Source organism: Cyclopterus lumpus, chromosome 6 (genome assembly GCF_009769545.1).
Source record: "Cyclopterus lumpus isolate fCycLum1 chromosome 6, fCycLum1.pri, whole genome shotgun sequence".
Taxonomy (NCBI): domain Eukaryota; kingdom Metazoa; phylum Chordata; class Actinopteri; order Perciformes; family Cyclopteridae; genus Cyclopterus; species Cyclopterus lumpus.
The window spans coordinates 15,771,422-15,786,049 of record NC_046971.1 but is presented as its reverse complement, the minus strand read 5'-3'; the positions used below and the strand labels follow the sequence as shown (position 1 = coordinate 15,786,049).

Below are 14,628 nucleotides of genomic sequence, written 5' to 3'. Positions count from 1 at the left end.
CTCCCACCACGTCCCAGGTGTGACATAACCTGTGTACCTGTGTTATAATACTTGTAATATATTTGTCATAGCATGTTTAACTTCTTTATAATGCCTTACTTCTGACTATAATGATTCTGGAATGTTATCCGACATTTTGAGCTTGTTGGAAAAATACACACATCCTTAACATCCTTAACCCCTGATCCTTTAAGGAGCCACTCATTGAGCTCATTAATGGAGTAGCCTGCTGATGGAAGATGCCAACTCATTTTGTTGCTGGATGTCAAGCGTGGATATAGTTCATACAGCCAAGTAATAATAAAACACACACACGTGCGCCCACACGCACACTGTGTAACGAAGACACAGCGAGCCGAGGAGAGGCGCCACGCGCTCTGCGTGCGCTGATGTGACGTCGACAGAGACGTCTCTGCCCATGCTCACAAAGATCCGCCAGACTACTGCAGCTGATAGATGTGTTGTAGTGATGTAATGCTGCCTGTTTGGTGACTACGAATGGCGGTCTGTGCCAGGCTGTGCGGTGTGGGTCAGTCGCGGAGGTGCCGCAGGCGACAGCGGCACAACCAGCAGGATCAGGGTAGCGATTCCGACATGGACGAGGAAGAAGAGGAGCAGATCGTGGGTCAGAAGCGAGGCGACGTCGGCGGCGGAGGCCCGAAGAGCGGCGGCGGCGTCGGCAGCACTGCAGGGCCGAGTATCGCGTGTGAATATGGCAGCTGTCATGTCAACAGAGGAGGCTCTCTGGATCGCGCGAGCACTGGACCTCCGCACCCGCAGTCGTTGGCGGAATTACCGCCTGAGCTTTTAGTGGAAATATTCTCGTTGCTTCCCGGAACCGCGCTACCAAACGTTGCCCTCGTAGGCAAGAAATTCAGACAAATCCTCAACACCGAGACCATCTGGAGAAGGCGGTGCACGGAAGGTAAATGTGGTGATTGCTGCACATAGAGATCATTCACACGCTTACGTGTGACGTTAAACTGCCAAATGAAGCGCGGAGACGCGTTCATGTGCGGCGGCACGTGTGGAGACCAGACGACGAGACTCCTTTCCGTCGACAGGTTATTTGTGTGGGGCTCTGGTTCCTAAATGTGTTCCCCCTAAAAGCATTTCTATTGATCTGGACGTGGACCATGAAATGCATTAGCGTTAACCCAGCTGTAAAACACAGAGCACGGCCTCGGACTGTCATTAGGGCTGTCAGCCATTCTGTGGGGCTGATAAGACTGGTGATGCGGGTAGGACCTCACCTTTTGGGGGCCTGGAGCATTATTTGGAAAACCCTTTTTGTTGTGTCTATGCAAGTCTGAGCAAATATGTCTCTTAACCTGTAACTGTATCTGACACAAATACTATGTAACAATATATATATATATATATATATATATATATATATATATATATATATATATATATATATATACTGCTTATTTTTTATCAATCAATTCATTTTGAAAGTATGCTTGAAAAGTAATCTTTTCACAAGTTTATAATAGTTAAATAACCAACCAAATATCCAATATTTACACAAAGCAGTTCTGCTCAGTGATTTGCAACATTGTACACAATAGCTAACCAGAGATGTTAATCATGTATCCATGAAAATACTAAATATGTTTCATAACGTGAATTGTTTTTTTAAATGCCGAACAAAACCAGGCAACTTTAAAAAATCGATTTGAGGCTTGTTTAATGGACATTGTTCATTTTACAGATGAATCTGTTAATTGGAAGAGTACTTGAATGAATGGATGACTTGGTGAAAACAAATAAATGTTAGTTGCAACTCAAGTGTTGAGTTTCAAAACATGTTGGGGGTCACTATTTTTGCTGTGTAACAGAATCAGGGAGTGAGGGAACTGTAATATGTGAGATAATCATAGTGGCCATAGGAATGTTGTGGTTCTGAAAAGTTATACAATAACCAGCATACCATGCATTCATAGTGAGCGAGGAAAACACGTTTCTGTGTGGTGCAGAACAACAGTCAAGTAGGTTTAAAGTTACACTAAAGACAACAAAACTGGTTGCAAAGTCCGAGACAGCTGGCTGCTGTGCACATTTTCTGCTCCACTGCTCTCAGTTTGTTGACTTTTGCCACTGTGATGTTTCAGTGTCAACCGGCCATAATGTGTAAACACCTCAATAACATAATGTAATATTGTTTATGAATAGCCTTAAAGTAAATAAAATGTTAAACTTATGTATGTGTTTTCTCTCTGCAGAGTTTGGTATGAAGGACGATCTGAGGAAGATGGAAGTTGGAGGAGTATCTAGTCGGGACCTCTATGTTAAACGTGAGTTAGACTGCTGATTGAACAGCTCTCATGTCACCCTTGAATTGATACAATTAAGTATTTGGTACATTCCTACTCCATTAGGTCATAAGGCCCTTGCACCCTTATATTGTCTTGTGTATAGTTGTGTAGATAGATCACCCTAATGGTTGTGTTTTGCAGCAGAAAGGAAACAGTTCCAGGAACTGCTTTTCTGAGATGAATGAATGTGGCTTGAGATTATTGATGATACAATATAATTTTGGTTCAAATGTTGTCTCTCCCATCTGTTCCTCAGTTGTTTATCAGCAGAGATAAAGTATATAGTTTATTTTTGAAATGCTAGTTGCCACAAGACATGCCAGGCACGTGTTGGCTCTCTTGAGTAGATTATTTGAGTACATTACTGCATTCACTAGCAGGCTGCGTTGGGCTGAGCCCGCCTTAGTCTTTGGCTGCTCTACACATGCCTGTGTTGTGCCTGTCCAGGTGTTGTTAAGTTCAACCGAAATTCTGAGCTTCCCGCGCTCTGAAAGATGTCCTGAGACCTGTAATTTATAATATAAAGTATGATTGATTATCATATCTTTCTTATGTATTAATTTAAAACATGGACTTTCCTATTTACATGTGCAAGTATATATAAAAAAAACATTACAACTCTACAGTGTCGACCCTCGGGAGAAGTCTGGGTTTATGAAGCTCCTCCCGGACTACGAGCACATAGACTATAGAGACGTGTACACCCGCTGTATGTACATGGGCCTCAACGTGGATGGCTGCTGCATGAGGGGTTGTGTGAGTGGAACACTTATTGATTTAATTTGTGAGCAAACAGCCGCAGCATTGTCACGCAGCCCTTTTGAACGGTAAACATGTTGACAATTCTCCTCGCTGCTGTTTGCTTTCATATTAAGTGTTGGGGTCGGCTGTAGCTCATGGGATGAGTGGTCGTCCCATGACGGGACGTCAAGGTTCGATCCCCGCTCTCCCCATGGTTACGTGCCGAAGTGTCCTTAAGCAAGACACACATTCGCCGCAGCCCACTGCTCCTCAATAACTAAGGATGGGTAAAATGCAGAGAAAAATTTCCCCATGGGGATCAATAAAAGTGTAAACGGGAAGCCAGATTATTTGGTGTGCTGTGTATTTTGTTTAGACTGGTGGACAGGAGCGGGTCGGTTCATGCTTTCTTGTCTTCGTATCCATGAACAATGTAGCTTGTGGTAATGCACGGTTGTTGCATTACAGAGACTGATAAGTATGGTGTGATATTGTGCTCTTGTTGCAGTGCTTCACCCATACAGACATATCTTGGGCTTATGGCAGCCTGACATAGGGCCTTATGGGGGATTGCTCAATGTTGTGGTAAGAAGTGTTTCTTAATCAAGACATCTGTATTACCTCAGATAAGAAACAATGACTACAGTGTAAAGTTTGTTGACCGTCTCCTCCATGTCATTTATGATGCGGCAATATTTAGCAGATACTAAGTAATATCATTTTAGGATAATTTGAAAATATAATTTATTAAATATTTTTTTATTGAGGTGGACGGGCTCTTCATCATCGGCTGGATGTATTTGCCGCCTCATGACCCCCGTGTAGAGGATCCCATGAGAAGACGGCCGCTCTTCCGTATCCACCTGTCTGAGAATAAAAAGGCCGCTGTGGAGTGTATGTACGGACACAAGGGTCCACACAAAGGTGACATACAGGTGAGCGCTCGCACAGCACAAAAGCTTCTCTGTGCACCAAAGAAATGAACTTTGGAATATGTGTTGACACAGTTTAGGAGAATATTCTACTTTAAATTTGAGGTTAGACATCAATAAAAGTATGTTATCCTTTAATATGTGTCATAATTCTGTTATTTTAAGACTGGGAAGAAGGATGAATTTTCAACAAAGTGTAACCAGACCGATTACCACCGCATGCCAGGGGGTAGACAGGAGGTGAGACAACTGTTACTACCTGAAACCTGCTCGAACTATTCACTTATCTTGCTTATGTTTTTATCTTGCCCATGTGCTATGATCGTTTCAAAATTGAAGGACTGTTCGCAGCATTCTACTAATTTCTCTCATTTGTGTGTAGGAGTTCAGGACGTGGTTGGAGGAAGAATGGGGCCGGACGCTTGAAGAAATATTCCATGAGCACATGCAGGAGCTCATCCTCATGAAGTTCATTTATACTAGTCAATATGAGTATGAGTCTCTTCCTTAAATCACACTTTCTCTAAAGCTGACATCGACAGTATCGCCCTCAGTAGCTCTTATTGTTTCAACAATTATTGCCAGAATGGCTTGGTATCTTGAGAGATAGTTCTGATTTTCATTTGTTGGTGAATGTATAACTTGTCCATGTAGTTCAGATGGCCTTGGCTCGGGGAAAGCTGTGGCTCGACATTTTAATCACTTATCTCAGTATTTATCTAGTTCATCATGTGAATCGTGTTGTTGCATATCATGGCAGATCTTCAGGGAAAACTCTAAACAGTGGCAAAATTAAATGTTTACTATTGTTGTTGGCCTCCTTTTGCCAGTAACTGCTTGACATACCGGAGGATCTACCTGCCGCCTGTGATGCCCTCTGACCTTCTGCACCCGGGCCTCTTCAAAGGCACCTACGGCAGTCACGGCTTGGAGATCGTCATGCTCAGTTTCCACGGGACCTCTGCGAGAGCCACCAAGCTCACTGTGAGTTAGTGAATAATCATTATCAGAGGCTGTGCTTGTCTTTAAAAATAAGCTCTCCTTGTTGCAAACAACAAATGACTCATTCATGTTGATTTTATACGGAAAGACTGTAATTGTACTCCTTCTCGCAGGGAGACCCCAATGTTCCTGCAGGGCAACTCACTTTAGATGTTGACCTGAGCCGACCTGTAGTCCTGCCAGACTTGGAGCACCAGCGCAGCATAGAGGAGCTGTCCCGGCTGGTACTGGGGATACATGCGGAAGTCCAGAGAGAAGAACAGGCCAAGGACACTTCTGCCACAGCCAGAGGTGCAGCAGAGGGGGCCTGTGGTGATGCCAGCGCCGCAGAGGGGGTGGAGGAGGACCGTGTTACCTGTTCAGACCGCTGCCAGCCTGGCCCCAGCAGCAGGACCAGTCCTCCTGAAGCCCAGCCCTTTGTCCTGCCCCTGGGAGTTATGGCTCGCAATGAGGTCTACCCTCGCACCTGTAGGAAATGGTAAGAGTTCAACTGTATGGAAAGTGCATGTTGTATACATTTCACAGAGTACATGTGCTACCTTTGCTCCACTAACAGTGGCGTTAGACAAATGTGCTTATTGTTCCTGAGCTGTTATAAGCTTGTATGTTGTTAAAGGTTCATGGCCAACAATGCGTGTCAGTATTCGTGTTGCTGTTTTAGAGATTAGGATATTTAATTAACAATATAAAAAAATATGATGTTGATTTTGGCTTCCACAATTAATTGCAATCTGCGAGAGAGAAAGTTAACTGCATACTTCTTTTTTTCAATGGTTGCATGCTGTGGTGGCACCCTATCAGAGATTCCAAATCAATTATTCTGCATTAATCCACAAGGATGTCTCTGCTGAAGGCTTTAAGACTGATTGCTAACGTAGTTTATCAAGAAATATGAGCTCAAATAAGTAAAAGAGGAATAAACAGAAAAGATAGAGCAACTAAACTAATCCCACCGAAACTGAAAGAATCTCTCATCGAGCCATTTGTATATAGCAGAATTATTGAATTTAGCAAGACTCTCTAGCCATAGCTGATATTAGCATGGGTTACCACCAAGTAACAAACACATCAACATTACCACACAACAGTCAACCAGTCCACATACTTTGAGGTAATCTACGCACCCAACAGGTAAGGTCAAAGTCCTTTCAGAGTGACGACTGCTGAATGGCACTGGGATTTACAGAGAGGCCTGGATGATTACGTGGCTTGTTCGCTTGCGCCTTTTGTACTAGAGCCTACTAAAAATCTTAATGGGACATATTATTCAGTAATTAAAATCAGTCATCAATTATTAAATTGATTTGCTGCTGGTCACCATGACCTGTTCTTCATTTCTGTAACAGTGTTTGTTAGAACAGAGTCTACAACCCAGTGAAACTGATATGAGTGATTTATGAATTGATGTGCCTTCATTTCAGCTTCTACGGCACAGGCCTGATTGCTGGGCACGGCTTCACAAGTCCAGAGCGCACCCCGGGCCTCTTTGTGCTTTTTGATGAGGACCGCTTCGGCTTCATCTGGCTGGAGTTGAAGTCTTTCAGTTTGTACAGTCGGCTGACGGACAACCTAGCTCACGCGTACGCCCCAGATATGGAGCGATTTGAGGCCATGCTGTGCAGCATGCAGTCCTGGACATCTTGATGCACGACATTTTAAGTGTCCCCCCCCCACAATACAATGCATAAAAACCAACCATTTTACGCAAAAAAAAACCACCTCCTGCTGTCCTTTGAGTCATGAGCTATGACATACCATGAGAGCTCATGACCCTAATTGTTCACGTTTTATCGGTACGTTTCACAATCATTGGGTTTTACTGTCTAATTAAATGAGTTGTGTGGCCCTGATCTAGTGCTCTTATACTCCTGTTCCCATGCAAGCACTTTAAAAGGCCCCCCCTAGTTACCGTTTATCACCTCACCTCAGTATGACCTTCATCTTCTAGTGCACCATAAAAACAGGGCACCGTAACCTATTTTTATTTATTTATTTATTCCCTGCAGGAGAAAAGGAATGATATTTCACACCGCTTATAATCAAACTACGTGCCTGATTCTAAAAAAATATGTCTGTACTTGATAGTGCTTAAAGATGATAACGTGTCCAATGTATTCTCCTATAAAGCATTATTCTGAGTTCAGTGCAAAACATATTGAACTGCATGCTGCAATTTATTTAGATCTAATCACATCTTACTCATAACCATTATCTGAACAGGATGTTTTATTCTCATTAAACAGCATGCCTTGCTTTTTGGTTGTTTTTTTGCTTTAAAAAAAAAGAAAGACAGCTTCTCGGTGTGTTTCTCTTTACCACAAGTCAGTGAAAACCAGAACTTAAGTATTCAAGTGTATAAACAAAATGTATGAAATTACATTAATTTTAGCAATTTGTTTCGTAAAATACTGAACAAGTTTCACAACTGGGCAATTTTGTCCCCATTGGCAAGAGGGTATGTTGTCTTATCAAATGAAAACAGATAAATCTGCCAGTTTTGGCCCTTTGAACTTAAGAGATATGGTTATGCTCTGGCTCATGGTCCTACATAAAACACACCTTTCATGTCACCCTGACATTATGTAAGTTGGAAAGATGTATTGTACTGCAATAGAATAACATCACCTTTTCATAAGCTGATCAAAATATCAAAGTTAAACAGTTCATGTGCTTATAAAATGATCTGAAACAGAAACTTCTCTAAACGTTGAAATGTATTGCATTTGTTGTGTTTTAATGGCTGACCTAACATTTGCCTGGCTTTCTACCTGCAAAGCTCTTCCCGACAATTTTCCAATTCATTTCGAACCTGAGACTAGGCTGAACATTATACTAACTACCGGCTCAAAGTACTAAGTGAGTGCCTGTGTGTCTCCTTACGGCCTGACGGGGTGCTCTATAGCTTTCCCTCTCCAAGTGCACTTTTTCTGAGCAGTTTGGTGAATCATTTAAAACCACTGGCCAGCACTTTTATATCAGACAGCAGCTTTATTAACATTTGCACACACAAAAAGCATCTGCTAAAGCATTATCTATTTTATTTCTTGTTAATTTCTCCTCAATTTCAGTAGAAATGTTTCATACATTTTATCTGTGAGCCCTCTGTGCACAGCTAAAAAAAAAATGAAATGTTGCTTTCTACTATTTTCCAATGCGACACACCTGATTTTGTGGGTAATTAATTAAGTTTGACCTATTGAACTGCTCACAGACTTCAGGGAGCTTCTCAGCTTAAGCGCTCTTCTCAGAAATAAAAGAAATCCAAAACTGTCAAATCTGTTGCATGCGTCTCACATTGCTGCTCAACTAGCACCTAAAAGTATTCTCTCCTTCCAGTGCCACAGTTGCATTTTTCATTATGTGATCAATGTTGCATCCCTTTACACAACAGCCCTGTGAACTATTGTCGGTTAAGAACCATGTCCACCTTACACACCAGTGTTTGACCTCTGAAGACCCCTGGGTCCACGTTACCCCTTTCACACCGACAGCCACTGTGTTCATCTGCATGAATGGTGAATTAAGTTGTTGGGCAATAGTGACTCACAGATAACACACGTAAATCATTTCACAATAATTGTTTTATTTTACATTGGAATAATCACGTGGCCAAACACAGAAGGTATCTCATGACTTGGTGTCCTTCTGCTACATATTTCCTCTCTGGCTATTTATATTTTAAAAGAAGTATTCCCTGTGGCCATCTACCTTGGATTCAAACTGATGTTCAAAATACACAGTGGCGATAAAAAGTATTCTCCCAAATAAGGTTTGACTCCCTACTGCCACTTTACGTGCAGCTTTTTTTTTTAAAGTTCAGATGCAATTTGAAAATCAATCACATAAGTTGAACAAATTCAGAACAATACATCTCAAGTTTGTGGTTGAAGATGGAATCAATAAAAACAATTATAAATGGAGGAGCAGTGGCTTTAGAGCTCGTTGCGCTCCTCTTTCTCCTTGTGTTGTCGGATCTTCTCCGGGAGTGTCCGAGTCAGGAAGACAAACTTGTCCTTCTTCAGGTGCTGACCAGTTACCTGCTCGTTTACATCAATTGACAAGTAGTCTTCTTCTGCTCCATACTTTGGCCAGTGGACCAGGCCGTCACCATTGGGAGACCTACATGCCCACGCACAAGTTAAAACCAGTCTGATCTCCATGTGAATTACAACTTGTGATGAGGTTGAATTCCTACCCTGTGCGAGCAAAGTTTGCCCAGTAGCTCATCATGGTTCTGCTCAGCTGTTCCTCCTCTTCATGGCATGCCTCTAAAATAATGATAATCTGGTCAAACACTTTGCACTCAGGAAACTCAGATATCTGGTGGCCTACTGATAAAGCCATTGTTGTATCTACTTACCGGTTAATGTGACATGGGTAGTTGTGAAGCAGAATCCGAATACAGTAAGGATTTCATCGCCATGGTCGCTGCCAACAAAGCTTGGCCTTCTTGTCTGCATGGATCTTGGAGAATGCTGGTACTCATACAGGTACACGGGGGCACCTGCATCTAGTAGTAGAGGAATGTGATATTGCATGAGATACAATAATGTCATTATTGTGAATGTGTGTGACAGTAAGTTATTATCTTGAGTAAATAAAATACCTCTGTGAACATTAGCCGTCCTAATGGCTGGAAGGGTGAACATCATGTCGCCAATAATCTGGGTGTACCCATCTCTATTTTTCACACGATCTTCACCACTTCCAATATAGTCATCTACTAACAAATCCCTGAACATCGCGTCTTTAGGCTGGAGAATATGAGCAACACATCCGTCAGAGACGTTTGAGTACAATAAAAACAAAAGCAATATTGTAAAGTCGAGCACCGTTTGCCTTACATCGGGGTAGAACATGTTCAGCAAGTTCATGATGTGCTCCCGATCCATTCCCTCCGTCCAGTTTGGAGGAGCAAATATCTAAAAAGGGAAGACGAACAGCATTTCAGACGTGGGCCAAAACAAAATCATGTTTCCATGGGCTCGTCTGGAAATCGGTGAGCTCGTCAGTCACACAAATTTCAGTAGCGTTCAGACTTACGTTAGAAAGTAACCAGCCCCCTTCATCATTATTGACGCCGGTCATGAATGGTATCGTGAGCAGTTCATGTGTACGAAACAGCTCATCCACAGATTTTGTCAAGAAGACGCCGTCGACAATTAGAGTAATTCTCAATTGTTGATTCTTTAGAAGAAAATGTGCAAAAGAAGAAGTTGAGATACATATGTATAATTAAATAAACATAAATAGGCAGATTCCATCAAGTTAGTCTATATCAGTCTTGCATACGATATCTCACCTCCACAATATCCAGAATTGTTTTAAGATCAACGTTTCTCATACAATCCCCGATCTTCTTGGTGCTTTCGATGCTACAGCCAGACATATTTGCAACCACCTGAGGGATTCAACCCAAAAGTTTAGATTTTGCACTGAATGATGTTTACACACCAAAATAAAACACACTGATAATAAACCTGCGTCACTGGGAGCGGCTCATTTGCGATGAGTATATCCATTGCAGCAGTGCCACTCTCAGCAATGGCATGGTGGAACAGGCCATCCGACAACGGCGAGAGAAGCTGTTGATTCAAGCAACAGAAATATATATATATATATATATATATATATATATATATATATATATATATATATATATATATATATATATATATATATATTATTTTTTTTTATCAGTTCTGTGGACAGTAGAGATTCTGCTGTGACATAACTGTACAGTACTTGCAAACAAATATTTGTTGATTTAAAGTGCTTTATCTGCAGATTGATCCTTACCAGGAGGGATGCACTCACTCCACCAGCAGACTCCCCAAATATGGTGACTAAATTGGGGTTTCCTCCAAAGTTATGAATGTGCTGCTGGATCCACCTCAGAGCTTGTACCTGGTCCAACATTCCAAAGTTCCCCGACATGTGCTCATCTCCAGTGCTGGATAGAGCATACAATTATAGTCTACACCAGCTGGTAAGTGTTTAGAATTATTGTTCACATATAAGATCAAAAGCTGGAGAATATAATTCTTTGGCATGTCCAGGCTACCTGTGCTGAGTAATGTAAAGGCTTTTTACCTTAGAAAGCCCAGAAGTCCCAAGCGGTACTGGATCAGAACCACAACCACGTCCTGGTATGCAGCCAGGACTGAGCCATCATACATTGAAGCTGACCCAATGGCAAACCCTCCACCATGGATCCAGACCATGACCTAATGAGGCAATAAAAGACCGTAATCTTTACCACAGAACATAAAGCACATTTTTACTTTTTTCCTCTCTGAGCTCGAACAAAATCTCAATCAAACTACATTAAACAAAGACTTTAAATCTGACAAAACTGATGGTAAGAAACTAAACAGAGCATCAGTATCTTTGCAGTCTGGTTCTAAATACAAGCATCGTTAATCATATTGTCATTATGGATTCTTCTAAAAGAAACCATGAACACCATCAAAAGTTATCCAAAGCATCATTTGAAACTGGCAGCAACTTACTGGGAGCTTGGTACTGACGGCTTTCTTTGCAGGAGTGTAAATGTTGAGGTAAAGGCAGTCCTCTGAAATCTCTGGGAGCTCAACCAACATGCCACCTAATTTATCAAGCAGATCTATAGATACATTTCTAAGTTGAATACACCTGAAAAAAAGACAGATTTTTACAGCGAGAAGTGGCCGTTATTTCTCCATGTGTGTTATGCAACAACAGAAGCCCATGAAAGCCTTACATGGGTGGCTGCTGGGTGGCGTCTCTCATTCCCTCCCACCCCTTTACAGGCTGGGGTGCAGCCAGTCTCAGAGCAGGGCCTATGGGTGGCTGGGCAAATGGGACACCCAGGTAGGCATGGACCCCGGACTCCTTCCCCTTTACACTCACATACTGACCTCGTAGGGTCCCAAGCTTTGTGTGTACTTCTGGAGCTGTCAGGATATTAAGAGTGACTCAAAATCGTAATGTAAAGCAGTTGATGACTGACAAGTAGACACCAAAAGTATTTTACAGCATTGTGTAGGGTTTGGTTATACAGATTCCAAAAGGAAGTCAGCAAAATAAATGATGTGCACTTTAACCTGTCAACGCAGTTTGCTCTTTGGGTGAAGAGTTTCACCTTTAGACACAAACGTGACCAAAGATCACTTCGACCGAGATGCAACGAGATGCCAGCAGGAAGCATCAACATATTCAGATTCAGTCCCAAGAGAAATACATTAAGAGCGGATATTATATAACTCGAGCAGGCCTTTTGTTATTCAGATTTAAAGTGCATGCTGGTCGTTGAGTTACTGTGAAAAATCTATCAGTTTCCACCTTCTTACCGTGTAGGTCTGCAGCGACACGGAGGAATATCACCGTCGTCAGAAGGACACACGTGTGTTTAGCACGAAGCTTCATGGCAGTCGTCTCGGTGTCCAGATTTCCACTGAACGAGAAAATGACGCCTCCCTCGAAGCTTCCCCCTTTTAACTGCACCTAAGATGACACGTGACTGCGTCGGCTTTATAGACGGCTAAGGGTCACGTCGGGAGAAAGAAGACTTTCCTTCAAAGTACTTCAACAACACCTGACCAGAGGAACCAAGGGAACCACAACAAGTATGGAGAAAAGTGACACGATTGACTTGGCATTACCTGCCAATATACACCTGTACATTTCATTCATTAAGTCCATGTAACTACAAGAGGAACACAATACAAACCAACAACATGTATGCGAAATACATGTCCTGACAGCAGAGCTGCCAACTCTCACGGGTTCGCCGTGTGACACACGCATTTGCATGTTTTCACACGCACTCACGCCACACAACCAATTTCTCAGGGCAAAAAAAAGATTCAGAGTGGGAGGTCTGTCTCCGAGACGCGTTCGTTCCTTTTCAAACTCCCCGACGATAGGTGGCGCTAAGGAGCGCATCTGTAACCCTATTCGCTGCATAGACATCCTATTTATCCCAAAGAGTCCCGAAGTTAGCAGCAGAAGAAGATTTTCAAAGAGACACAACCGCGGGAGAAACTCGGGAGGAGTAGAGTATGTTAACTCTCTTAAAATTAGAGACTACGGTCTGTTAACTCTTTAACTTTAAATCTTGAAAGAAATGATTCGTTGTGTTTTGTGAGTGTGATTTTGTGTGGTAAATGTAAACTCAGCTGTCATAACAAGCAGCAGGAGAGCACCTTGTTAATCTCTTGGTATACTGCATGCTCAACACATCATAGCATTGTTAATTAAGGCTGCTCACATAGCATTTATCTTTTTATTTACAGGCCAAAGAAAAGGACCCTCTCAATCATTTTCCAAACAGCACTTTGAACAGGTAAGATGTATTTCAAAGAATTTAACAAAGACAGGAAATGTGTGCAATAGAATTAGGCATGTTTTTGTAAATGAGAGTAGTTATTAAAAATCATTTTAATTCTTTAAGGTAACAAAGATGTCTCGTAAAAGACCTTTGCCAGGCCGAGGACAAAAGCAAAATGTATTATATTATTTAAAGAACCAGCCACTGTCAGAACAGCCAGAACAATTTATAGAAACAACAGGGCAACAGACAGAGGAGCAACACACAGGACAGAGAGAGATATGGAGAGATATGGACACCTTCTGGGCTGGAATGGCAACAAGGAAACATAAGGTATACATTTTTTTTGGCAGGTGTGGCTTGACTACATCTGTTGCTTGTATTGATGCATGCATATAGTGTGTCATACATGATGCAAACTATGCATATCTGAAGTTTGTAACAGTATACTTACAGTATTAATGAAAACAAAATATGGTATGTTTTTCCATTTTGTTCTTGGTTCATTTTCAATAGGTGACAGGAGCCAAAGAATTTCAGAGGCTTGCTGCCGTCGCCAAGCTGGTCCTGGTGTTGCCCCATTCAAATTCAGATGCTGAGAGGGTGTTTTCAGTTGTGGGACTAAATAAAACAAAGACCAGAAATAGGCTGTGTCCTTCATCATGGCCATAAAGATGGCCGACCTGGAGCCCTGCTTCAGATGGGATCCCCCCTCAGTGGTCATGAAGGCCTCCAAGAAGGCCACAGGCCAGTACAACCTTGCCCACAAATCGTAAAAAATTCTGATCTCTGATGCCTCATTTTTTGTTATTTTATTTATGTGTTGAACTATTGTTTTGGTTAAAAAGGCTACTGTTTAAGCACTTTATTTGTTGCACTTTTTTGTTTCATAATGAAAAATATTTCTCCCTAACTAATCTTGTGTCATTTTTTGCTCTTAAGAATACATTTATTAACAATATAGGTTAGGTTTCAGTTAAGAATTAGTTGAATACCATTGTAATCAAAATGTCAATCAACCTACCTTGGTCAAATTTTAAACACAGGTCTATTAATTAGGCTATATTGTGGTACATAGACAGTCATTGAGGCACAACAATAGTTTTCTGGTTGAATGTTCAGCTCAAGTCTAGAAGGACCTGCAAGTCATGAGCAGATGGACATGAATCAGAATAAGTTCAGGTATTGCACATCTTTAGCATACCACCCAAAGATCCACTAGAATGCATGAAATAACATCTACTTAAACCAACATGTCCTGGAGGCGGACCACCATGTGTTTGCTTCACAGAATGTAACCAATGTTGTCCATTTCCAGTAG

The 14,628-nt window shown here is 41.8% G+C and overlaps 2 protein-coding genes and 1 long non-coding RNA gene across 4 annotated transcripts; 2 read left to right on the top strand and 1 right to left on the bottom strand.

Moving 5' to 3' along the window:
* The first annotated feature begins 214 nt into the window (after positions 1–214).
* fbxo31 (F-box protein 31) lies at positions 215–8,271 on the top strand. 2 transcript variants are annotated; one of them, XM_034534856.1, is made up of 10 exons: positions 215–925; positions 2,229–2,304; positions 2,948–3,030; positions 3,571–3,647; positions 3,830–3,997; positions 4,160–4,234; positions 4,377–4,486; positions 4,825–4,978; positions 5,110–5,474; positions 6,418–8,271. In XM_034534856.1, the coding sequence occupies exons 1-10, from the start codon at positions 499–501 to the stop codon at positions 6,638–6,640; spliced, it is 1,758 nt and encodes a 585-aa protein (XP_034390747.1). In that variant the 5' UTR covers positions 215–498; the 3' UTR covers positions 6,641–8,271. The 2 variants fall into 2 exon arrangements, with proteins under 2 accessions (XP_034390747.1, XP_034390746.1); XM_034534855.1 differs by lacking the exon at positions 2,948–3,030 and having other exon boundaries at positions 222–925; positions 2,229–2,300.
* Positions 8,272–8,559: 288 nt separating this feature from the next.
* Positions 8,560–12,731, bottom strand: LOC117732136 (liver carboxylesterase 2-like). Its single transcript, XM_034534854.1, has 14 exons — positions 12,708–12,731; positions 12,328–12,481; positions 11,739–11,931; positions 11,509–11,650; positions 11,090–11,223; positions 10,796–10,949; positions 10,477–10,581; positions 10,299–10,397; positions 10,040–10,183; positions 9,841–9,918; positions 9,603–9,750; positions 9,357–9,506; positions 9,192–9,264; positions 8,560–9,115 (listed from the first exon to the last, which is right to left on the bottom strand). Exons 1-14 carry the CDS (start codon positions 12,729–12,731, stop codon positions 8,929–8,931), a joined length of 1,785 nt encoding a protein of 594 aa, XP_034390745.1. The 3' UTR covers positions 8,560–8,928.
* A 385-nt stretch (positions 12,732–13,116) lies between these two features.
* LOC117732138 lies at positions 13,117–13,872 on the top strand. Its single transcript, XR_004609575.1, has 3 exons — positions 13,117–13,322; positions 13,431–13,640; positions 13,824–13,872. It is a non-coding gene; the product is annotated as an uncharacterized LOC117732138 (long non-coding RNA).
* Positions 13,873–14,628: the final 756 nt, after the last annotated feature.